Source organism: Aplysia californica, unplaced genomic scaffold (genome assembly GCF_000002075.1).
Source record: "Aplysia californica isolate F4 #8 unplaced genomic scaffold, AplCal3.0 scaffold00026, whole genome shotgun sequence".
NCBI classification, from domain to species: domain Eukaryota; kingdom Metazoa; phylum Mollusca; class Gastropoda; order Aplysiida; family Aplysiidae; genus Aplysia; species Aplysia californica.
The window spans coordinates 1,180,709-1,208,414 of record NW_004797296.1 but is presented as its reverse complement, the minus strand read 5'-3'; the positions used below and the strand labels follow the sequence as shown (position 1 = coordinate 1,208,414).

General features: G+C 39.1%; 1 protein-coding gene across 1 annotated transcript in view; it reads right to left on the bottom strand.

Annotated features, from left to right (window-relative positions):
• Positions 1-1,650: 1,650 nt before the first annotated feature.
• The window catches only part of LOC101859074 (protein dopey-1), a gene marked incomplete in the record, with an annotated part of 55,973 nt that continues 29,917 nt past the window's right edge, over positions 1,651-27,706 (bottom strand). The window contains 11 exon segments of the mRNA XM_013089677.2: positions 1,651-6,389; positions 7,652-7,787; positions 8,899-9,063; positions 15,397-15,420; positions 21,051-21,106; positions 22,243-22,379; positions 23,388-23,540; positions 24,015-24,226; positions 25,483-25,592; positions 26,431-26,740; positions 27,386-27,549. Coding sequence (XP_012945131.1) covers positions 6,069-6,389; positions 7,652-7,787; positions 8,899-9,063; positions 15,397-15,420; positions 21,051-21,106; positions 22,243-22,379; positions 23,388-23,540; positions 24,015-24,226; positions 25,483-25,592; positions 26,431-26,740; positions 27,386-27,549 — 1,788 coding nt within the window.

The following is a 27,706-nucleotide window of genomic DNA, read 5'->3' as shown; positions in this document are numbered from 1 at the left end:
TCTGCATCTTATCCAATTTTCAATGGAGGACCTGAACAAAGAGATTAAATCTGAACATCATCATTAAGAAACAAAATTTCTGCTCTTTGTTGCACTGTAGATCTAGACCTAAGACCTGATTTGTTTTGCTTTGAATTCAAAGTGTGATTATCAATGGATAAAACCCGCACTAACAAAGATGATGGAGCTTGCCATGAAAACATTGGCAAATCTTATCCGATGGACATGTATATAAGGTTTTACCAACATTTTTTATATCTATCTGTGTCTTATTCGTGCATGTGACATCTATACACGATGATATACAGTAAATCAAAACGGAGATACAGCAGTTTCCTTTTAAGATCTTGGTGCCTGTAAAGATCGGATGAAGCACATCGACATACTATCAGTCAATTAGCGCAAGCAAAAAGCAGAACACACAGACACAACAGGGGGAAAGGAAAGAAGTAGAAACCATCACTGAAACCCTTCGACCAACTGCACAGCAAAGTGTGATAAGCAGGATGTAATGATGCATAGCTGCCAACTTCTCAGAATCAAAAATCAAAGTCAACCCAAGTGGTGGGTCAAGATGGCGTGCATTGGCCAAGAACTCTCCCTCTAAAACCCTCCACACACTTTTCTGCATTCAATAAATTCAAGCTATTCAGAGCAGACCTGCAGCAAAAGACCTCTCCCATTGACATATATGGGCTTCATTCTCCTTACTATTCGCACAAATCTGGTCAAGAAAGTTCATAATTTATCCTTCAGCTTCAACAAGTCCATAGGGAGATATACTAGAAAACAGAGAGTAAGTATTTTTAAAACACAAAAATGGACTTCCATACTCAGACCCTAAAAAATGTACTAATTTATACATTTTTTATGCACTGGTTGGCAGCTATTAATGATGTAATGCACAAAATGTTTGAGGGGGGGGGGGGAAGAGTAGGAGATAAGGCAGAATATCCAGACAGCCCAAGGACGAGACAACTTGACACATACATGTATCCATACTCTTCCTATACAGTAAAGATTTGGTGTATAGAGAAAAACCTGAAACTTAAGTAATCCCAGTGGATATTATAAGGTGGGATGTCAACTGGAGATTATTGTATGAACAAAACAAAGATAAAAAATAAATACAAGATGAAAGCAATACACAGACTGCTCAGTGTAAGACTCCAACATACATCACTTTTTAAAAGGGCGTATGGCGCAGTCTTACACTGCGCAGTCCATAATATACTTGCATAAATATTCATATATATATGTATATATGGTTGCTTTTAAGGACAAGCAGGCTAACCCAGATTTTGGGAGTTTCAAGAAACCTTGATCTCCACCAAAAGCGGGCATTGCCTTACCTATAGGAGAAGTTTGGTTTCATTGGTGTGTGTATTTGTTTGGTTATAGAGAAAACTATCCTTGTCTTTTAAAGAAACTGAATAAGGACCCAAAAGCTTTACCCCTTTGATTTTCTCAAAACACCTTTTTCCTGATAGCCCCCTTGTGCTTATAAGCCACCATATGTAGCAATGTAAATCACAGTGTCAGATCACTCTTGGGCCCTGTTGTTGATACGGTACAATGCAAACAAAAAGTCAAAGTAGACAACAGATACATTACCACAACAAAATGTAAAAATTGAACGGAAAAGATAATCATATATCAATATTACATTAAGTATGTATTAGTTATCCCACATCCAGAACACAAATTGGACAACTTCATCAAAATGCAAATATAATAGAATAAAATCTGAAAACGCAAGAGAAGAAGCAATAAATATTACAAAGAGAAATAGCAATAAATCTTTACATTTTATTGTCCTCCCTTAGTACGACTAAAATTTGGCAAGTCACATTTAGTCTCAGTATCATTAGTGTGCTAACAGCACCCTAACACTAAGGTTCCCCGAACCATCATAGGTTTATTACTACTAATATATCTCTCTCTCTCTCTCTCTCTCTCTATATATATATATATATATAGTCTATTTGTCTACTAGGTTGGGAAGATCGCAGACGGCGCATATCCATAGCTGCTCCCCTCCTTCACCTTAGTATCCACCTTTAAGTCCATCTGTTTATAGTTCAAAGTAGAATCTGGTTGGAGATCCTTCCGGCAGGACCACATAGAAGGTTGAATCTTCCTCTTTCCTTCTAGTTAAATCGTGCAAGTGTGTGGGAACTGCTATATATTACATTACTGATATAACAGCCTCAAGTCTGTCCAATCAGCACATTTGGGGGCTGCTCTGAGAACACCCAAGAAGGTTCTAGGATACCCAGAGTGTAAGTCAGATCCAGTTCTCTCCATCAGTGACAGAAACGATCGTTAATCAACAAGACTAGGACAATTTACAATAACAAACTCATCAAGAGAAAATGGCGTATTCAGAGAACAAAAACAAAAACCATTATAATGAATTGGAACAAAATGAATCCTTACATCGTAATTAAATATGACAGCAGTAACATCTGGAATGGATGAAATTTAACACAAAGAAAAAAAAGAAATGAAACAATTCTTAAAAATTTGATATTAAAATGAAGTAATGTTTAAGGCAAAGAAGAATGTCTCTAACATTGCATTACTCACTAGTGAAATTGCATACCGCAACCTCAGACACTCTGGTTCTTTTATATGTTGTCCATACACTGATCAGTCCATATAGGATCAGGGTCACCTCTACTCAAAAACTATCAGTGAGTATCAGCTTTTCTTACTTAATAATATCCCCTCAACCCACAAAAAAATCACCCCTACCCAAAAAACATCACCCATATCCATATAACATCACCTCTACCCACAAACAAACAAAAAATCACCCATAATTATCAACCATTAGCTCTACCTACAAAACATCATACCTACCCAAAAGCCATAACCCCTCATCTGTAAAACATCAGCCCTACCCACAAATATGACCGCTTCCTGAAACCCATCAACCTCCCCAACACTACATTAGTAACGAAGGTAGCACACATAGAATTCGGACGTGGTTCAACTATAAAACTAATCAAGCACACTACGCAAACTATACTACTACAAAACTTGTATTAATAGTACTTTCATATGACTATAGACAAAATGACCAGCATCGACACAAGAATTCTTTCCCTTATCATCACCAAGAATAACTGCTGTATTGACATTAACCATTTCATAATGACTTATACCAATAGCACTTTCATTTCAAGTGATAGACTCAGCTCAATATTGCACAGATCCTTTAGAATACTGCTCACTGGAATTCAACCACAGTAGCTTTCTATCGGTATGTACATAATATGGGCGCCCACCAACACAATTAAGACCATTTACAACGCAGGTTGCTTTGACCTTGCCTGTCAAGGCTAACCCAAGCTGAGAAGAACACAGCATACCCCAGTTAACAGACAGATATCGATTAAAAAGAACTCCCAATGTGGGAATCGAAGAAATGCTTTTATGTGCAACAGAGAAGAGTCTAACATCACATTACAGAGACAAAAGACATCCTGTTTTGCTGACTTGCAAAAGAAAAACCCCCCACCTTAAACCAACCCCCCTCTTAAAAAATAACTTCCAAGTCAACCAGATCTTTTTGGCCACTTAAAGCTCTTCACATATAATTATGGACAAATGATTAAATATTTATAAGCATATCACACATATCACAATCCCCCATACCCAAGCAGTGCCAACTCACACATATTCTGTCAATATAGTTTCTAATCACATTAAATTCAAGGCCAAAGGAATATCATATATTCAAATGCACAAACTCAGATATAATATGAAAAAGATAACAAATGAGGCCTCAATTTGACTCTCTGAATGTCTGTTATACAATACTTATGTTTGATCTGACACATGCTCGACATAGGTCAAAATCCAAACCCCTTCCTCCATCCCGTGGTTACATTTCGTCTTACAAGACATGTCCTTTGTTCAACCCCCACTCTCAAAGAACATGTTAAAGCTTTCACAAGGAGCAAAAGACACACTATGGACACTCTGACATATTTTTCATATCATCAAGCAGAGCTTGCCAACCTCCATCAAATTGTATAATCTGATTAGATAACTGATTCCAAGAACATGTTCGTCTTGTAATTGTATACAATTTTTGAAAATACTCTTTACAATGCACTTGATAATTTAAAAACTTAATTAAAGAGACCAGACATCATCATTATACACATAAATCTTGTGCGAAATTAAACAGCAAAAATTCATATCAAATTTGCAGTAGCTCTTTCTGAACATGAAAAACAGCTTGGAGATGCAGCACAGGACTTCACTGACAGGAATTTGAAAACATGACGAGAGACATATGGCTTGGAGCATCGGCAGAGATATTGCTCGTGGCTGACAGGAATCAGAGAAGAGCAGGTCACAGGACTAGTAGACATATATATGTGTCATTGCTGTAGCCACAAAGAAGTGTATCTGTTTAACCTCGTTTTACACGATACATTAAGACAATGGGATTCACTCACTTTTCTTACAATGATGACGATGACACTTGTACTTCATGATAGAGTACAACATTTTTCAGATAAAAATGACTGTAAATAATACATAAACATTTAGTACCCCTTCGCATTAAAAACAATTATAACAGTAATTTTCATATGAAGCTATTTATTATTAACAGTCTGTCTAATTCTGAACTACAGGACTTGCTTATCTTACTTCCAAATAAACAAACCTCAAATCCCAAAGCAAGCACTTATCCTGAAGTGAACCTCCTTCAAGCTGGAACTTTGGTCTCTTGGTGTAGTCCGCACTACATGACAAATCTTTTCCTTTTTAGATGGCCACACAGCAAAGTGAGTCAGGCCAACAAGCCTCTCCAACCACATATATATATATTGTTTTCTTTTTAAAAAGTAATAAAAAGAGTCATTGATCATTTTGATCAAAACATCTATTACCATGTAACAGGAATCCTGACTTGAGCTAAATCGGTGTACAAAAGAAAAAAAAAATCAAACTTTCATGGCTCAAAAGTCTGGGGAGGTTATCACAAGTCTTTGGTAGTGTTAGTGTTGGAAGTTTTCAGAGAAGCCATCATGGCAACAAGCCACAACAAGCTGACAGGGTAAGTGTGTGGGTGGGGGGGTTGTCAGGGTGTAGTTCTCCAACAGATGAACAGTTGCCATAGCAACCAATGACCTTCAAACCTTGCATTTTCAGGAAATGAAAGCAGTAGCTGAGGTAATCAAGGATGGCCAGCTTCAACAGAGAAACATCCGTATTTGCTGTGCTTATCTGCTGCATCTTGAAACATAACAAACGTTAACATTCAATCAACAGAGAGCAGCATTCTCTCAGTCTCAGACACACAGACAGCGATATCTCCTACATAGACAGTCAAGTCTCCAAGCTAAGTCGACAGTTTGTCATCACATGAAAAACCAAGTCAGCACACAAGGCCTGACACAGTGAAACACTCAAACTGAAGCACAAATCAACAATGGCACTGCACGTCTGTCCAACACCAGACAAAGCGATACTGTAATGAAGGATCAGTCGTCCGAGGAAATTCCAGACTTTTCTGTTAACTCCACATACATGACATTACGCTGCACGTTTACACCCGCATCAATGTTTTCACTCTTCTTGATCCCAAGCTGGCCTACACACAACGGAAAAAGGCCCCTCACCATTTCACCCGCCGTGGCATGATGAAAATCTGGTCTCCCTTCCCTTGAAGGAGCGAGCAATCAGGCGGGCGGGCGGGTAGGTGGATTCTATTTACCCCGATGGCGTGTTTTCTCCTCTCAGCATGACAAACTGAGCTCAGCTCAAGGGTGAAGGTCAACATAATGTAAGTGAGTCTTCATGGCAGATGGTGATGACCATTGCTGTTATGAAGGGGAAGGTCGTCCCAAAAGAGAGGGAGGGGATCAGTCTAAAGGCTATACGGGAAGTAAAAAGGTGAAGGTTGTCCCCAACGTGACGAGAAGACCGAGTTGAAAGGCTCCAGGAAGTGAGAAGGCGACTGTCATCATCAAGGTGAAGGTCAGTCTCAAACATGAGTGTCATCATGAGGGTGAAAGTCGTTCCAAATGTCGAGACGTGAGAGATCAGTTGAAAGGCTCGAGAAAGTCGATCTCCAGAAGGTGCTCGATGTACTCGCGGTCCGACATGGCCGCCACACGCTCCTCGTCCCCTCCCTCGGCCGCTGCACGAGAACTTGCCGCCGCCGCTGCCGCCCCTGAACTCAAAGTGGCCTTGACTTTACGGTCCGACCTTGGGGCTGTCATTGAGGTACCCTGACTACCGTGCTCGGTGATGTGGCACACTGTGTGGAAGAATGACTGTAGCTCAGCCAGGGATCGGAGCCGATGCAGGGTCAATAGGGGCCGGCCGGGTTCTGACTTCAGTAATGAGGCAGGTTTCTTCAGCTGTGTGTGATAAAACAATATTTTTAAAACATACTGCAGACCACCACAGAGAAATTTGCTTTTAGTTTAGTTTTAGTATGAGTTCTATGGCATTTGCAACACAATAAGGTCACATAAGTGCCAAAGATTAGAGTTTTCGTTTTAGTAAGAGTTTTACGGCACTTGTAACACAATAAAGTCATATAAGTGCCAAAGATTAGAGGTGTTACAAGTGAGTAACAAACACAAAAAAGGAGGAGAGAAAAGGATGATAGACATTCGATAGGAAAGAAGGAGCAAACCACACCAGAGCACCCTCCAACTACCAACAAATTTGCTTTACAATGGCAATAAATATGTACATACAATAATGCAATATATGCTTCCCAGGAAGTTGAGATTGTTTAAGAATGCTATCAGATCTGCTGGAGTAATAATAATACAGGTTGTAAAGCACATACAGCTTAATGTTGAACAGAAATTAGCATTAGGCAAATGCTATTTGTTATTATGTATTATTAATACATCCCCACATAATATACAATGACACATTAACATAGACAATAGCTAAATTTGGTTCACAATCACAAGCACAACACAAACATACAATAATTCATCATCACATAATACACAATATTATCACATCTACTACACAGACAGCCTCACTAACAATTCATAGCTGGCCACCATTGGACAGCCCCTGGTTTTCAACTACCGTTGTGAGAGCTTTTAGCCAAATATTCTTTTTTTCTTTGCAGCTCCTTCTGGATCTCAAAGGCAGTCGACCGTGTGTTATAAACACACAACACATTGTATCCCCAACCGAGACAGATTTGAGTCAGCAAGATAAATGATGAATATTATATGGGTTAAAGCATCTTCCAGCATGACAACGTTAATTAAGCGGTCATCATCATCTGGTGCCTTGCCGACTGGTGTGGGCGATCATGGACTTCCACTTCACTCTGTCTTGCGTTGCAACAATGGTGTCTGTTGTTCTTGCTAGTATCTTTTCCCCCTGTCTGCCTCTGCCTCTCTTTACATCAAACTTGCCTGTTGTTACAATATTCTCCAATGCTTCTTAATTAAGCGGTAGGAGTCCCAAATCTAACATTCATCTCCAATAATACTGAGCCAAGTGGGAGGAGAGGGCCTTGAAAACTCGCCACACGACCAGAGTCCAAGAATGCCCCAATGGGTATTCGAACTATGGTCATTCATACCATAAACAGGTATGATACCAACTAAGCTAACGGTGCAACCTAAGAGCTACAAAAACTCACTTTGTTGTTGATGAGCTGAGAGAGACGGATAATGTGCGGGGTGAACAGAGGGTTGGGTCGCCAGGATGGGTCATCTCCAGGGTCAACCGTGTGGTAGTCTTCCTCTCCCGCAGTGCCGATGAAAGCCCAGCGATATCTGAGGGAAAAAGAAAAAGACAGGACTAAAAGTAACGTTTAACACCATATATATATCTTTGACCAACATGACGATCACGGCACATTGTAACCTGTTCCGTACAAACATAACTGCAACTCCACTGTGACCCTCATGGAGACTGACCACAAATGTTGTGCTCTGGGGTGAAGCAGCTCGGGAACGGAAGAGGGGGGGTTGTTATCCTAATTTTGTGAGCCTGAACTCACTAACCATTCCGCCACCCAAACGGAGTGTAAAAGAAATTGTACATTGCACCAAGCCCCATTAGTTAATGCCTAAGGATACCTTAAATTGAACAGTTTCATAAGAGATATTTGTTGAAATCTTGTTGAATCTTGCACCTTCTTGTGTTTGAGTACGGTAAGTTGACGCATATCAACACTTTAACATTCACTTAGAGCCAGGAAAAAGCAAGACACAAAGAGAGGAACAGCAGACAGAAAATAAAAGAAAGGGGACCAGCTAGAGGGGAACACCCACCCACCATTTTGTGTAGGCTCATCAGATCTATAAAAATTCCCTTGGTCGGCCATTTTATTCTAATCTGCTATCTCAGTCTTCCACTGGACATACGATAAGCCATGAACACAGACGCTTACATGCTGCCACTAACACTCTTTCATTCAGGCAAAATGCAATGTCACCATTTGCAGCCCGGTGAACTAAGGTTATTATAACACTTATAGCCCCAGTCACGTATATTTCCCTTACAAGTTATCTTCCCCCAGGGCCCATTCACATATACATGTATTTCCCCCAAACTAAGTCAGGTGTTTTTATTGTAATCTATCCAAATGATTTTGAAAAACATGCTTGGTGTTATATTAAAAAACTTCAAACACAAGCAGTATAGGAATTTTTAAAAATGTCTGTGAAAAGATTACAGGCACCATCAGTACTAACTGGCCCTGAGGAGTCAAGGACTCCAGTATTATCTGGGCTAGAGGGAAGTTTGGACTGAAAATAGCCCAGTTCTGTAATAGTGAACCTCTTCACTCCCCAACTAGCTTTACAACCTCATCAAAGAGCAAACAGTCTAGCGAAAGGAAGAGAAGAGGCAGGGAAATGAAGACAGAGAACACAAACTCACAGTTGAAACTGAGGCACAAGGTCAGCAGGCATGACCAGACACATGTCCAGAAGCTTGCAGACGCTGAGGTAGAGCTGTAGCCAGGCCGGGTTGTTGTGGGCGTTCAGACCGTTGCCAAGGTGGGCCCAGCTAGAGTCCAAGGCAGCGATTCTTTGAATCTGTGTCCTGGAAGGGATGGAAAGATACAAACTGATGCAACAGAACATATGTGTCGTTACACAGCGGAATCAAGCGCTCGTCAATTTTTAGGCATATGGAGTTATTGGTATAAACTTAAAGCTTTTTCTTCTGTCTTGAATTTGACAATTTGATGGAAAAAAAATACCCATCTTTCTTGAACAGAAGTCAAGAAAATTGCAACTGGGGGAGGTGCCAGTCACCTGGTGTCACAAGTAAAATCAGCGAGAAAATGGCCACCAAAGTTTGGTGACTTCAAAAACTTGAGTGTCCTTGACCTTGGAAACTGCAAGTTAACATTTTTTGTGCTTTTCATGAATGTTGCTTGATAAAATCCACACAGAAATGTTTCAAAAGGACACAAAAGGTGTTAAGTCCCCCCAAAAAAACTTTAAAACGATAAAAACTGAACAACAGGCAGAGAAATGTTGATTTTTTTCTATTCCCTTATTTTGATGAGCACCTGTTTCCACCATGGTATCACACATATTTTAACAAAGAGATAAAAAAAAACTATTCTCTTTTAATCTCTTTGGGATAATGAGCCAGCTCACTAGATCTTGGTCTCATTCTCACTTACAAGTTTACCAAATGATTGATTTTTTTTATCTCTCTCATTAAATAAAAAATTTACACTCAAGACAGGGAATTATTATTATGCCTTGGACAGTAGAAGAAACCACAAGATGGCACCATTAACTTTCCATCAGCTTCGGCTTACACTTATCTCATGACAAAAATGTTTAAAAAGTAAAACTGCAAATGACATTTAAATTTCTCTTGCATTTTCCTTTTGTGTAGATTCATGCCACAATGAAAGCCACAATAAAAACGGTAAAAGAATTCAAAGAAAGATGGAAATATTCATTCATTCATGGCCAAACTCAAAGGAAAACCCTGAGAAAAGTTACTGTTGGAAAACTGGTGCTAGCATTCCAGTGGAGTTGTAAAATATATAACATATTCATATAAAAAACATACGAATGCCCATTCCTTATAGTGTACGTTATGGCCATTCTCAACATCGCATAAGAAAGTGTGAGCATCAGAAGTGCAGCACTTAAGTAATGTACGTATATAGGCCCTTATAAGCACACATATCCTATCTCACACATTGCCAATATCCTAATCTCCGTATTATTCTACCATTAATAGTGAAATCAAATTCATTCATGTCAGAGGGGATGGCCCCAAATGATGATTCCCATACCAAAATTAGAGCACTGGCAAAGTGTGGGATTGACTATGTGAGCTTATAAATGTTCATACATCGTTATAATTTCACAGCAGCTTGTGTGTCTAAATAAAGTTACAGCATGTATAACAATGGCCATTATCATCCTCTTAACAGCTCGCAGGCAAGGTGGGTGTCTCAGGTGCTTTCATCCAAGCAATGTCAAGGAAACACGGTGACATCACATAAAAATACCAGTATCCACGAAAAAGGTTATGGTGCAAGGGCAAAGCAGCATCACAGGGTCTCCAGTGGCCATGTGGTTCATGAGCTGTGGCTGATAATAATGTCAAGCAAATGGCGGTGAAACAGCATTCAGGTGGATGGTCACTGAAGCATGTCTTTGTGGATCAGGACACAACAACCCTAGCTCAAAAACAAGGTGCTGCGCAGTGGTGACCAGTAATCATGTGTGTGTGTGTGTGTGTGTGTGTGTGTGTGTGTGTGTGTGTGTGTGTGTAAGATAGTCTGTGTTGGTGTGATATTGCCTATAGTGTGACTGAAATATTGTTTGAACTTATATTACTAGCAACTGTAAACCAGATTTCACACAGTGACCAATAAAAGTCAGAAGTGTTTCACCATTTTCTAAACAGCTCACAGAGCTGTCATTTAGCGCATGGCATGCAAACGTAGCATGATTTCACAGGCGCTAAACGCGAAACAGTGTCCATAATGATAGTGTTATAGTGAAGTTGTCATAGTCTTCAACTGGAGGGGATAATGCATAACCATGGAAAATCCCTTCTATTACTTTTTCAGCACTTCAATGAGGGACCGTTATTTTCAGAATAGTTTGCAGGCAAAATTATGATGTCTGTGGTGCAAAAAATGTAAATAGCATGTCGTACCTGGAAAAGTGCCTGCACACACAGGCATGCACGCACTTGAACAAACACACCCTGACTTAAGCAATCTTTTTTGTTTTGTTATTTTGCTGAACAGGCAAAAAAAAATGTATTCGAACTTTTCATAGCAACATATTTGTTTCACAACTCAACACGATAGTTCTTAAACTCTTTCTGGGTGCTGATTTCTAACTTCATCTGTGACCACCCACACAAAACAGTATAGTGTCAGTCAGTTTATGCATCGAGTACTCATTCTGAAAATTTTAAACTTCACAAAAGAGAACTTATAAGGTATATTTAAAAACTTAAGAAAATTTTTACTCATTTACTCAAAGAATGAAACAACACAAGAGGAAAAAAATCATGCAAGAAATCTAGAAATCTAGTCTGAAAAAAAAAATTAGTGTACACAGCAAAACCATGGCATTAACATCAACTTATAGCACTACCAGCCACAGAAAACTGTGACAATGTACACTCTCACTGCAACAACAGACTGAAAGGCATGAATTGAACCTGTAGAAAAGACTCGGAAACAAAGACATCTTACTTATTTTCTTCTCTTTCTTTTGCATTTCAACTTTCAGCCATGCCAAAATAATTCAATTTTAAATCTTGAGATAGACAAAAGTTGTATAAAAAGTCATCTCTGAATGTAGCTATAGCTCTTTGTCTCTTAGATCTTAAAATGCACAATACACCTCGTCATGATTACATCTCCTCACTCCCAACAATATCTGTCTTATGAGCAGTTTATTTACAAACTTTCAAAGCAGCACTCTACTCTTGAAATAAATACTTCTCCACATAATATCAACCACAACATTTATTGTGCAAGCTAGCTTTCCCTTCCCTTTTTTAAAGACGAATGCTGGTCAGAGAGAACAGTGTGCATTTCTGGCCTCTTGATTGTTAATGATTTACATCCCCACTGACACCATTCAGATCATTTAGGAGGTGAACTTCAGAACTCCTATGTTCAAACATCCACCAATAACAAGTCTCTGTGTTAATCGAATCCATAACCAAACAACGGCTGATGTCAAGATGAAAAGAACGAACAGTTGTTTTTTTTGCATGGAAACATGTTAGTAATGAGTGGGCCAAAGGTTTCAATTACCACCCCCGCCTCCACCCCCTCTTTCTTCCCCATCTTTTTACTTTCTTTCACTGTGTACTCTTCCTGTGGTTAGAAGCAAGCGTGTGAAAAGGCCAGACGACACAGAACTGAAGCCAGTGTGATCATACACACCTGAATATGATTAAAAGTATGATGTAAAGTAGAGTCTACACAAACTGAGCACAGGGAATCCAAAAACAGCGGCAAACTAAAAGAAAAGAAAATCCCCCTTTTTGTTCTTCTATTTGAGCAATATCTCTAAACCCAAATCCCAGCAAAACTAAAAATACTAATAACAATTATACTGCTACTAATAATGATATATGGCATTTATATATATATAGTACTTAACCCCGATTAGAGTACACAGGCTCTAAGCGCTTTACTATACAACAGTAACATATAATCAGTAAATTATGTTCTGACCAAAAGAAAATCTCTCTAAATATTAATCTCATCCATTTAAAAACAGAAACGACTTAAGCTGATATTTGAACGAATTAAAGGATTCGATCTCTTTTAAACTACTCGGAAAAGCATTCCAGATCTTGGGGCCTTGATATTAAAACCCGTAGTCCCGCATATTTCGACATAAGGGGACTCCACTGTACATGTACAGATTATGCCAAAAGTGTCCTCATTAGAGAGGAAAGAGGGGTTGCAGGAATCTGGGAGGAAAATGAGTCTGCTTTGTGTTCTACTCAAGTCAAAGACCATAAACCCTGTGCAACTTAGGTGAAAAGTATTTGTCCATGTGTGTATGTACACTTCCTGTGAGTGTGTGTGTGTGTGTGTGTGTGTGTGTGTGTGTGTGTGTGTGTGTGTGTGTGTGTGTGTGTGTGTGTGTGTGTGTGTGTGTGTGTGTGAACACAAGTGCACGTGTGTATCTCAGAGGACAGAAGATTCAGTGACTTAGCTTGAGTAAAGAGAAGCATATCAATGCAATAACAGTCCTTTAAAGCTGGGAATAACTAAAGATAGATATTGGGGGTGGCGTGGGTTGGGGGGGGGGTGAGAATGAGAATGAGAGAGAGAGAGAAACAAAAGGTGAGCTGGAAAGAAATAGAAAGGCCACTGTCACAGGTACATCTACTCTGTATGTTGTGGCAAATGTTCTTGTCAGTAACTGCCATGTCAGCAGTAGTAAGAAACATTTCCGGTGAGGAAAATAAACTCATTCCTGATCTTATGCAGCAGACTGCTGACAAAGCTAATTTTTTTTTCTTTGGTGCATTAAGTGTTACGTCAGTGTCATCTTATTCGTTTCTTCTTTCACCCTGTCTGTTAAAAGTAGTGTGGGAATTCTTTTTAACTTGGAAGTTGTAATTTGAAGAAAAAAAATGTACAACCTGAAGACCAGACTCAACACAGAGAAGTAGAGCTCTACACCGAAGCTCAGTGTTTTGGCACAATGATAGTAACAGAATCACCACTGCTGAGATTGTTAGAAGTGCAGTGAGCTTGGCCAGGAAATGCTACAAAAATTATTCTAGTTACTGGCATGCCAATAGGTACATGCATCTAGCAAAAATGTCTTGGAAGAAAATAGTTACTTGAAGCATTATGTACATCCTACAAGCAATCAGTACAGACAGCTGTACACATACAGGGGAAATAAAGGGATCAACAGACAAATGCGACTGTTAGTTTGACAACAACTGGAGCATGCTTCAGATAATCTATAATTATTAGATGATGAAGGCACCGGTACAAATACAAAATTGACCTATTTCCCTAAAACAAATAGAAATGGTTTTTTAAAAAAAAGTAATAGAAGAAATAGAATAATATGACGAATATGAAAACCATCCATGGACTGTACTCTCTGGTCAAAAACATGTTGCCGTAACTGACCATAAACACTTTAAGAATAACACAAACATATACAAAACATAACTGAAGGGTCTGCTATTTAGACAGGACATAAAACTCTGAGACTCTGATAAACAAAACAAATGATGTCAAAATAATCCCAAAAACTTGTCAAAGCCACATCAACATAAATGCACTGAAACTATTTTTTTCACGGAGCAACACAACTATTTAAGTGTACATTAGGTCAGAAAACTGACTGAGTTCCATAACCATGCAACAATTTCCAACAGCTCAACAAAAGACGTCAAAAGAAAAACCGACAAATGAAATTACCAAATTAGCCCAACAAATGTATGAAATAACTCAAAAGGGACATCCAAATCCTTATAGAACTAAGGAATCAAAAACGATTGCCCCAAAATTGAAATAAAAATGGAAATAACATAATACGTGACCACAGATATAACTTACAGAAGGAAAAAAAAAAGACCTAGATTCAACATCTCTATAAATTTAATCGGATCTTGTCTTGGAATGTTGTGAATTCTTTGAGAAAAGGGACATTTAAACAGACGGACAAAGACCCCAAAGAGGGGGAATCGTGTGAGCTAAAGTAAGACTTAAACCAACTGAACTCTTTCAAACATACCACTGTGAAATACTAAAAACCCTTTGTATGGCAGGTGTCCTTTGAATACCAGATCAAATGACACATGTTTAAGTCATTAAATTCCTCCTTTTTCTACATCAGATATAATCATAAGATTCAAATGTTCTCATAATTTTACATTTAATTCTGTCTGATGGCCATGAAATGCTAAAGACACTTTGGTAAGAAAGTTGTTCTTTGAATACTAGATCTTACGAAGAATGAATTATAATTGAGGTAATACTTTAAAAATATACGGCATTGATTTTATTCCAGGTACAAAAAAAGTCATCACAACCAGGCATTTCTTTCACCCATTCCATTCGCTGACTGACCAGGAAAGTCAATAATACCTTTAGAAAAACAAACATCTAGACGTCTACCAACGCTTCCACACAGCTACATTCTACCTTCATTATCACTACACCTATCACATCAAAGACAGTACTAACAATATTTTCCAGAACTCCTTTCCAACTATCCTCCACACAACTCTTGAATAAGCTACAAGAATGCTTATAACAACCATAAAACAGAAACAAAACAAGCTAAAAAAACACCAAAAAAGAAAAGAAAACAAAAACAAAACCACACTGTTCTTGTAAATGAAAGGGCCCACACATGATGAAGAACAAACAGTAGATATAGCTACCTGGTTCGTGTCCGGAGATACTCGCTGTAATGTTGTCAGTGAGTAAATAACAGGATAAGGACAGATAATACACTGAAACATCAGCATGCCTATCTCCCAGTCACACATGTAGGCCTACAAACATAGGAAAACAACCACACACACAAACACAGAGAGAGAGAGAGAAAGAGAGAGAGAGAAAGAGAGAGAGAGAAAGAGAGAGAGAGAAAGAGAGAGAGAAAGAGAGAGAGAGAGAGAGAGAGAGAGAGAGGCAGACAGACAGACAGACAGACAGACAGACAGACAGACAGACAGACAGACAGACAGACAGACAGACAGATAAGAGAGAAGAGAGAGAGAGAGACAGACAGACAGACAGACCGACAGACAGACAGACAGACAGACAGACAGATAAGAGAGAGAGAGAGAGAGAGAGAGAGAGAGAGAGAGAGAGAGAGAGAGAGAGAGAGATACACAAAAATACACAGAGAGGGGAGAAAGGGTGAGGGAGAGAGTGAGACACACACATACAGACAGGGAGACAGAGAGAGGGAAAGGCTGCACTCTGCACACCCCAAACAGGTTTGTTATGGAAATCTTTCCCACAAATCACAATGTCTAGTCTTTTTTGAGGGAAGTTTCATTACTATAAACTGAAATCTGTCCAAAATATATAAAAAATTCTTTTCATGTCAAGTACATAAAACAGCAAGGCTGATGATTTCAGGCCAAACTCCATGAAAAGCTTTCAAAAAACAAAATACTGTGAGCAGTTATCAGTAAGTATTTTATCCATTACATACAGCGTCAATAAGAAATAAAAGCATGAAAGGAAAATATTTGATAGTCCTCAATACAAACATTGCAACAGCTGCCTGTTTCAATTATGCAAAGAGAACTAGTAGAGCCTAATCAAATGTGGCAAATGACTTCTTTCTACTTTTTCAAGCTTCTGTTTTTATTCAATGATCCCATTAGTAAGCTTTTATTAATGATGTCTTCAGCAAACTATTATTTCTTTTCCCAAACAGCAAACCTTTATTCATTTACTTCATCTGCAAAAGTAAGAGCACCAGCTGGATTTTCTGTTAGCTGATTTTCTCCAAAACAGAACTGACTTTCCTTCATAATTAACCTGGCATACCCATTAAAGTTTAGCTTGTGCAAAGAACAAAAGAGTGGAAAATGTTAAGTGCTCAGAAACTATCAATTCTAAACAGACTCTGTAAAAATTAAAACAGCATTCTTAGGGGAAAACATACACAAACAAAAGAACAACCTAATTCATACAAATTGTGCCTTGTTCCTGATCCAGACAAGCCCTTTAAGGAAAATAGCAGTGCAATGATCCACACTCTCAGACAGTTAGTCAGGGCAGCATCAGAGCAACAACAACAACATCAACAAAAACAGGAGGTCAAGAGTAGTATAAGTATTACCACAGGATGGTAAGTGAGATGTTAATCCACACAACTAAAAATCTAGAGCTTTATTAAAAAACGTGAAGACATTTGTCTCTCCGGGTTAGCCTGGCAAAGCATAGCATTGTGAAGCCAGAACTGAACTAGAGAAGAAGACAAAAACCATACAATGGCTCCCTCACCACTTCTTCAGACACCTGCTTTAGGTTGAAACAACAAGACAAAAGCAAAATTGAAAATGTGAACTCAAAGCCCCAAACGTCATTCACTGCATAAGCTTTTTATAATTATACACTGCGATAGAATTTCCATTAAGCGACAAATGTATCAATACGAATATCCTTCTCTAAATATAGTAAAGAAAGAACGTAAACATCGTACATTTACTTAAATGGCAAAGTGTACACAACATTATCACATTATTTCTTATAAATCTACTTCTGTCAAACGGTGTACAAAATGTTAGCTAGTTCAGAGCACATCTGTGGAACACCTGATGGTAAGTGAAGTGACAAGAGAGAAGAAACAAACAGCTGCCTCTTACCTTTTCCCCCATCGACGACGTTTGAAACTTAAGGAACAATGGCATTAATGAAACATGACATTCCTGCCAACCGAAAGCGAGACAAGGTTTCTCAGATTTTCAAAATGCTATTTGTAGGTTAAATACGATTGTAATGACTGATTTCATGTTTTATGCCCCCACCGGCACAATTTACACTATTTGGGAGTTGGGTTGCTGCAACCCAGTCTGTTCGGGCCAACCCAGGCAAAAGTGAGATATACAACATCTCAGCTGACAGATGAAGATATTCCAAGAAAAAACTTCCCCAAGAGGTACTCAACCTCACATTTTCTGCATGCAATGGCAAAGAGGCTCACCATTACATCGCAAATGCCAGCACTAAATATGCAATAAGAACAATCAAAAAGTCTTTTTAAAACCTGAAAAGAAAGTAGCAGTGGTCTTTTGATTTGAGCTTTGTTTAAAAGAAACTACTCAGACAAAAAATGTTTAAGTTTTGCTAAAAAGAACTTTAGAGACAAAAGATTTGATTTTGCGCAAATAAATTACAGCCCCCAGCCCCCCAAAACCAGTGTGGATAGTGCAAAAAAAATGACTAGATTAAAAAAACCCACTGGAAAAGAAGCCTCATCAAAGCCGGACATGAATTAGAAGTTAAAACCAAGCACAGCGATATGGTGAAGACTGTGATACACCCCAACAAATAACAAAGGTGAAGAAAGCAAAGATAGATGTTTGAATACAGTAGCAAGACAAAAATAAGCAGAGTATCGCCAGAGAACAGAATCATTATTAAGCTATCTTCAGCTACCCAGTTCACATCACTCAGGTGGTTGAACAAGGTGGGGATAAAAAAATGAAACCTTTGATACTGAACGAAAACTTCTTGCGATATTACATCAAAATAATTTACTAAAGTCAAAGCTTGCCTTACTTATTCACAACCCTAAGCAGACCTTAGAAAATAAGGATACTTTTGAACTTTCTCCAATTTCTTTATGAAAATGAACTCAATTTATTTTCCTATTTAATATTTTTATTAAGTTTTAAGAGCTAAAAATCCCACCACAACTCAATTATATCACTATACAGTGCAGGGAACAAGCAAGAGGATGATGGACAGATACAGCAAACAAATAAGCAAGATGATCGACAGATACTACAGACAAATAAGCAAGAAATGAAACCTATGAGGGGTTGCTTGCTACACTTGAAAGTTCTTCATTCAATGCGTGACCATTGGTATCTACCAAAGACCAAATTAACTCAAGACTTCAGTGTAACAATCATATACAGGGTGATCCAAAAAAGACTTTACAACTTTTTTTCTGAATATCTCGCGCAAAAATTGTTCTAGAATGCTGAAATTTGGAACAGACATAATTCATTCAAAAGGAATTTGTTTGATATAAACTCCATGAAGAAGAAACATGTTTTGAAAATGGAAACGGCTAAAAGAAAAAAGCACCCAAAAACGCAAAGTTCACCAATGTTTACAAATCTTGTAAAGGAAGTCGTGAAAAGATTAGTTGACCTTTTCTTTATTTTCTTTTTTATATTAATTTTCCATCCCTGTGACATTTAAACAATATTTAATTTCTTTTACAGAGTTTTAAAAACCTAATGATTTCTTTCTGAATTTCCTAGAAGCAGTGCTCCACATTCCCTCCTTTGGACTCGACACATTTTGAACGCGTCGCTCGAAATGTTCAGTGGCGCCCTAACATAAAGACCTGCTAAACCACGAGTTTTTAAAGCCACATACACTGTACATGTTCACTAAGAAGTGGCTTCTAGAGACAATAGAGTGGGATGCCCAATAGACAGCATTTTTGGAGTTAACATATCCCACAGGGTGAAAATGGGCTTTGCATTAAACCAAATGTCATCGAGGAAATGATCCCTCTTTACAACACAATCGACGAATCATGAACACATTGCCATGCTCAGAACCATGTCATCTCGGCCTAGCGAAGATGAACATGGTATAGTAGTAGGTTAAGATCTGCCATGAGAATGCAGACTGTTGATGTGTAGAAAAGTCCTAGCTGCAGATCGACTACGGACAGACGTCTCATGGGACTAGGCTACTGAAATCTGCACTCTGGTGACGTTTAAAGGGCTACGTATGGTGCGTGTTCGACTTGAAGTGGTCATTTTTTAAAGAACCTTTTAGTTCTCATTCGCTATTGATCCAAACTGACGGAACTTCTCTACTCATGTCGCCAAAAGTCTTGAGGGTACCTAAGCATTCTCTCCATGCCGTGCGCAGAACTTACAAAAAGTCAGGAATGGTGAGTTTGTGGAGAGGTAATGATCAATACAAAAAGCTCTCTGCTCTTAACTAAACGTAGCCATGATCTCAGCAGGTAAACTAAATTTTGGAAAAATAATATCTGCAGACTTCTGTTGACTTGTTAGACTGCTGTAGCTTGCAATATGGCGCGATTGTTGCAACTTTTAGTAGTAGGCATAATGTGAACTGGTGCGCCATGCTATGAAAATGGCGACAAGGTTGAAAATGGGTTGTTTTTTTTAATGCGCTATATAGAGCAAAACCATTCAATGGACTTATCTAAAATACATATCAGATAAATTCCTTTTGGCTCCCAAACGTTATGTTCCAATCTGAAACGCAAAACTTCAGTATGGAAGAAGACATTTACAAAACTAGTTGTAAAAATTTTTTGGGATCACCCTGTACATTTATCGTCAACCCTCTACTGTTCCTTGTTGTTTGTGTAACGAGAATAAAATATTACAAAACACCACTAGTAGTTGTTCCCATTTGGTTGGGAAAAAGTCGGAAGAAGATAGTCAAGATAGAGAGGGGAAAAGAGTGACAAAACAACAACACATCTATTGAGCAACCACTTCTGATGAGGCAATGGAGGCATTGATCGGAGAAAAACTCTCTCACACAAAAGTCATCACCAGCTTCACATCTGGGGGGGGGGGCAGCTAGGTTTGTTATGCAATAATTTCCACATAAAATTTATATAGCTCATTTTATCTGTCGCTATAAACATAAAAATCAACATGATGTTGTGAAACTGACGATAAATTGCCATCAGGCTTAGTTAATCACCCCTTTTTGCCCTTGGCTTTAATTTAAAAAATCTGTGCGTGTTAGCAAGCAGATAGTCCTGGACTGAAAAGTCGAGCATTGTTAGAAAAAGTAAAAACAACTGTTGTATACCTTTTGTCTGTCTCATCCTAATTCAACAGCCTTCAATCAATCTCACTTCAAGAATCCATCAAACAAAATCAATTTTAGTTCGAGTAAACAGAGGCCTCTTGACTCCATAATGGTCATCTAGTGCCGCGACAAAGCAAGATATATAGACAGAGGGAATAAAAAAAAGTTAAGACCTACCGATGGCGCCCTCAAACCACCTGGCAAGCAGACTGATAAAGTTATAATATTTTATTTACCTAAATAAAGTATTCAATCATTTATAATGAACAGTCAAGTCTAGGTAACCATTCTTATGAAGTGACGATGAAGCATGCTATGTGTGTCTACGTGAAGACGACCTCAGCCACCGAAGGAGGATGCGGCAAAAACATCTACAAGGTTATGAATAGAATATCCAGATCACCTCTACAAGCCCCCTGCTCTGTTCACAACAGAAGGAGAATCCTGTGAAAAACCCAACACGGTTCATTCAGAGCCGCAAAATGTGCACACAAAAAAAAAAACTCCCACCAGATAAGCAAATACTTACTTGAATTCATCCGTTTCTGTAGACAGCTCTTGTTCCACTTGAAGTAAAACTTGAACCTGGAAAAAAAAAAGCAAACGAACTTGTGGTTGATATGCAGAGCTGCTGACAGGTAAGACAACAAAATTAATGTTACTTTTTAAAGATAACATACGATTTTCTTCATTGATGCAGAACTTTAAAAAATGACAGTATCCTTTCTGCAACAAAAAGTATATATACATGGCATTTTCTCTCTGTCTCTCTCTCCCTCTTTCTCCCATTGCAGACACGTGATACAAATTAAGGACAAGTAGAGGGTATATATAGTAAAACCCTGACATTACAAACTTTATGGGACTAGAGAATTTCTTCATGTTATGTAGATTTCTTGTTAAGGGAAGTGGCAATGCATGGAATAAACAGAAGAGAAAGACTGGCAATTTAAAATCCTTTCATTGGAACAGGAATTTCGTGTTAAACAGCGTTATGTTCAATAAAGTCTACAGAACAAGTTATGAGATATGAGCATGAACAGATTCTTAGGGCGAAAACAAAGATCATTCTATTGCTGCAGGTAAGTGTAAAAGAGGAAAAAGCACACCGTCCCACAATGTCCACCAACCTATACATTAAATTCACAAATAAAACTCGGTGTAAGATGTAAGGCTTGCAATTTCAAAAGCTGCGAGTCCAATAGCCTAGCTTCACGGAGTCGTAACATGAATATCTCTGAAAGGACTTTCTTTCCTTAGTTCACCTTCATCTTAGTTTTCCCAATAATTTGGCATGACTTCTTGGACCTTTCTGCCATAAAACACTGTCTCTTGCCCTTCTGCCGCCCCAGCAGGGAATACAAATTTGGCGACATGCAGAGACAGAATGGTAGTAGTGTTTGCCTACCAGATTACAACAAACTAAAAGAGAATTTAGACAAGAACATTTTACCATCTCAGGGAATCTATCAACCTGTAGAGAAAAATTACATATAATGTTCTATGTTAAGAGAGATGCCCGCAAACTGCACACTTCCACAAGTGAAAATGAAGCTTTTAAACGCACAAAATGTAGCGCACTCTTCTCTGTCAGAATTGATCTCATTGGCAATAGCAGAGGCCCCAAACCATTTCAATCCTTATTTCTTTTATTGCGCTTCAGGAATATTCTCCTCTGCAGATACACTGGTCACACATTGGCTGACAAGCTATATTATTACCATCTCAGTGATGATGGTGGGCCACAGGGAGGTCAGGTGTTGCGGGGACATGCGGAGGATGAGGACGCGGAAACACAGGAACACCTGGGATAACACAGAGGGAACCTGGGGCAGGCGCAAGCACTCTGCTAGACGCTCTGAGGAAGAGAAACACACAGACTGTTATACAGAGTCTTAGTATTAAGTCTAATGACATCAAATTATTATCATCACCAATGCATCTCTTTGGGTTTGTTTGAACTTCTTCTTCTTCTTCAAGTGCTAGACAAGAAACAAATTTCGGTGATCATGGTTCACCACTTCTCAGCTGGGTTGTCTAAAAAAAAGTTATCCCTGTCATCCATTTGATCAAGTTAGTTTTCTCAGTAAGTGGGTAAGTTATCTTTGTCTACTTCTGCCTCTTTTGCTTTCTATTTTTACAGTGAGTGCAAGATGTCCCAGGTCTTTAAGCCAATTAAGTGTCCTATGAACTGCATTTGTTTCTTACTTATTATTTTTTTTATCAAAGACCATCCTCATTAGATTCTCTTACTATTAACTCCTTTGATTTCTTTTAGTTCCAAAAACACTTCTGTCTCTAGGAAAACCACATTTCTGTGGCTATTTCTTAGAAGCTATTTCTCAATATCTTTGACACAAGACATTTTGGAATCTCTGACACGTGTTATCACAGTAGAATCGAGCGCCTGTCAATTTAGGGTATATGGAGTTATTGGTATCATTTAAAAGTTTGTTCACTTGTCTTTCTTTTGATGGAAAAATACCTATCTACTTTGAATAGAAGTTGAGATATGTACAATAGAAGGAGGTGGCAGTCACTTTGTGTCACAGGTCAAATTAGTGAGAAAATGGCCATTAAAGGTTGGTTAACTCCCAATGCTTGAGTGTATTTGCAAACTGCAAATTTACATTTCTTTGTGCCTTTAATCAACATTTGTCAGTAAAATCTTCACAGAAATGTGTTTTTAAATGGACACACAAGGCATGGAGCCCCCCCTAATTCAATAAAAACTGCCCAATGATAGGAAAAATGTTCATTTCTTCATATTAATTATTTTGTCTAGAGAATGATTTCACAGCAATGACAAGCATATTTTAATAATTCAAATGAAGCACGTCAGTCTTTGCCTCCCCCTTGTCCTCACCCTGAATGTCGGGCATAGCCCTCTGATACTGGTCAGTCTCGCTGCAGAAGATGGTGAAGGCAAGACGCTTGACCATTTGGGACCTTTGCTCATACTCTTGCTCCTTGCTGCTGAACAGGTTGAGAGAGCCCGTCTGGGTGATGGACACTCGGCCTGGCAGTACAACAAGAGTACCCGTGGTCAGTTTCAGCTCAATGGCACAATATAGACTTGTGTTAAAATTAGAAACAACGAGAAAGAAGTAGGTAACTGAGAAATAGATACACTTAATAATGCAAAGTCCAGTTTCAACTTTTGTGGTTGCTTGTCAACCCCCTCATCCAAAAAGTAAGACAGACAGACAGGTACAACAGGGACCTACCAGTGGCGCTCTCCAAACATCCCCTAACAACAAAGATTACAGATGTCAGCACCCCCCCCCCCCCTCAAAAAAAAAAAAATTCTCCATAAATAAATAGTGCACACATCCCCCTCCAAATAAAACCCAACAAAAACAACAAGAAAATAAAACAAACTCCAAACAACAACAAAAATACCCACCCCCAACGGAAAAAAAACCCTTCTTCCCTGCATCAACCAAAACATAAATTCAAGAAGAGGGGGAAAAAAACGATGTAAACAACTGACTCATGAGATCTTTGAAGGTGGTCTTGTCATGGGTCATGAGGTTGTCGATGATGAGCCTCCAGAAGGCGATGCTGCGCACATCCATCTGGAGGAAGGAGGGCTCCATCAGCATCTCAAAGGCCTCTTTCCTCCAGGCCCGCCGGGTGTACTGGTAGCCCGAGATACTGGCCAGCATCTGACTGCAGGCCCGGTAGCTGGGCAAGTTGTGGGAGCTGAAGGTAAGGGGAAGGGGAAGGGTAGGGTGAGATGGTAGTGGTGGTGGGGGGCGGGGGGAACAAACATACAGGTCAGACCAGAATTCAGGCTATAGAAACTGACATGAAGAGTTGGTGGTTGGAAAGTGCTCTGGTGTGGTTGGCTCCTTCTTTCCTATAGAAAATCTATTGTCCTTATTTCTCCTCCATCTTTTCTTTGTATGTTACCCTCTTGTGACATGTTTTCTTAGTTTTAGTAAGTTTAACAGCACCTGCAACACAATTGTGTCAAGTAAGTGCCGAAGATTAGAGGTATTACAAGAGAGTAACAAACACAAAAAAGGAGAGATAAGAACAACAGACATTTGACAGGAAAGAACCAAACCACATCAGAACACCCGCAAATCACCCACATCCACTGAGTAAGACCCAAAGACAGTACGTAATAAGATGATTCACCCAGCCAAAAAAGTGTACGCAGAAGTTTGCTCATTGCTTCAGATGGCGCTGCAAGTCTTTGTTTTGAAGCTCTCTTTCGTTTCTCCACAAGAAGAATGGGAATAGCACCCCCTTACGTGCGCAAATCGACTGCTGTTCATCCGCTGTTCCGGTTCTTTCAGTGCGGAGTTTTAGTTAGGTTTTTTATTTTAAAGACCTCTCGCCTCTCATTCTAAAGTCAAATTAAACGAAGAAATCTTTTTGTCAGCGTAACCATTTTAAAAAAGCGTTCTTCCGAAAATTAAATTATAATTTATTCAAAAACTTGTTAGTTTCACTGATTTTTTTTCACACAAGTAGGGTAACTCTATTCGCAAAGGGTGTGCTTTTTCGAAGAGGGCGCCACAAGACTTTGAGGATGCTTTTTTAATTGGCTCAAAGGGAGGAGTGAACTATCTTGTTTTGTACTATTTTTGGTAAGACCTACCAGTAGCGCCCCTCATACACATTCAGTGCAGAAAAAGAGTTCAGGTTAAAGTAGCAAATACGACAAGAAATATTCATGATATGTCAACATCGCAACAAGCACATTTGGCCAGGAACAGTTGTAAAATGATTTTAAATGTTTTACTTATCCACTGAGACATAACTTAGATCATGTGAGTCTGCAGCAATCCATCGGAGATGAAACAGGTACTGAGCAACTTTCCACCAGGGGGCTTGAAAGATGTCAAGGGCTGATTTACTCACAACAGCAGAGACATTTACTGTCATGTACGAAACAAACGGACAAGTAGAAACATTTAATTTTCTCATAGAAATGGGTTTTCTCTCACCTGTGATGTCTGAGGTAGGGGAAGACATTGTAGAGCAAAGTAGTGAGGAATGGAGCAACGCGGTCTTTCTCTTCGCTGCTGTATATCACATCCAGTATCGGAGCGGTCAGCTGAGGAGTGGATACAAGTGGATATAATAATGGTAAACATACTTTAGGCCCTGTAATTTCTTTAAAAATGAATGCTTTGGTTCCCTTTTGTTCCATTGCAGTAGTGATATGGTTATTTTGTAGGGATTGACACTTATTTCAGCCCTTTAAAGTGAGGAATAAATTATTTGTAGCTAGCATTTAATGATTCAGACTAAAACATTTAAGTCATTCTTTCTTTTGAAGATTACAGTAGTAGTATGGTAGTACCATACGGGTAATACATTTACAGCAGTCAATTCAGGAGTAGTTTAAATCATTTGCATCTTACAATATATAAGTCCCATAAGTCATGGCACAAAAAAAATTATTCTTTTTCTCTCTTTTACATGAATGCAGTAGTATGGCAGTATGATATGGGCTAAGTGCCATGTCCAAAACTGTAAGAGATGGAATCTCCCAATTCAATTTCCATCTCTGACAGGAACAAAGTAAGTGGTTGGAGAACCAAAAATGCCATGTTGGAGATTCAAACCGGGGCCAATCGCATCATAGTTGCGCATGATACTTTTGAAGGCATTCCTCGTTGAATGACAGCAGCCTACAGTGCTCTGCGCTAGTAAATATAATATACATAACTCTGTAAAACAAATTTTAGAGGAATGTGAAGTTACTTTTGCAAAATCCTCTTCCTCCCCTCCAACCACTCAACTCTAACTCTTACCCTAACTCGGGCTACAGCACATCAACTACTAACCAAATTATAACACCTGTTACTGTTCATCCACTTACAAAATCCTAATACTTCTTTTAGCACCCTAACCAGTAACTAAACCCAAACCCCTCCTTAACCACTCACCTCTGCCAGAAATCCCAACGCCTGCACACTGTACTTGGAGTCCGAAGCCTGGCTGCGTCGTATGAAAGTCTTGCTGGGCTCGGGTTTCGCCGCCTCCTCCGTGTCCTCCGGGACCTCAGCGTCATCTTCAGCCTCGTTCTGGGGTCCAGGCTTCACGGCAAAGTTCCTCCTCAGCCACGTGGTCTGCTCGAGGGACGACCCTGCGATGGCTGAGATGGACTCCAGAGCCTTCTGGCAAATGTCCTGCAGCTCCTTCTGGTTTTTCTTCTCCTCCATTGACGGAGTCTTCTGTACAAACTCCTGCAGGATCCTGCGGAAAACCAGGCAATTTTTTTGTTCAGGCTCATTCTTTATTTTATAACCTTAAGTCTTTGTATTACATCCCAGCAAAGAGGAAAACAAACGTGACCAACAAAAACAATTGGCAGATTAGTCATAATTATAGGTGTTTTGTTTCGTTTGACTGATTTATTGCCCAAGTCTTGTGCATATCCTTCTAGTGTCAAAGGCATAATGATATATCTACATCCAAAATACAGAATATCAAAGTGTTAAAGCTACGCAAGTGACTGATCTCAATATTAAGCGTTAAAAGTTTTTTTTACATTTTTCTTGAAATCATGACAAGTGCAGTTACGTCATCCTGCCTTCAGACAGCAGTATGCTTTCCTAGAAAAAATGTACCCATCACAAAAGGTGGCCATCTTAAACAGGTGGCCACCTTACACAGTGTCATTATAATATTTTAAAAGTAACAAGTGGTGTAATGGGAAGTGGCAGTTTGTACAAGTGATTGTTTTAAACAGGAAGCAGTTAAGAGAAAGTTCAACTGTATTACAATTGTCATTAATTAGGAAGCGGCTTACAAATGATATAAATATCACTACCATTAACTTGGTTATCACTAAAGCCCCTCTCATCCTCCCGTGAATCCGTAAGACACAACTATACTCACTGCAGCAGTAGGAAGAGGGCCGGTGGAGAGAGGTTGAGCTGAAGACACTCCTTGAGCAGACCCAGAAGGGAGGGCCAAGAGTCAGCCAACTGGGAGCTGCTCGCCGTCTTACGCACGTACGCATAAAAGAACTGGAGCAGATTCACCTCCAGTGGCATCCCCTTCTGTCAAAACATGGCAGCAAGAAGATAAATAAATGAGCAAATATGAAATAAAGGGACATGCAAAGCAGCTTTGAGTGAAAGAAAGTGAGAGATTCTTGTTGGCATATCATTAGTATAATTCTATAAACATGCAAAACGTTGGATAAGAAAGAAGGAG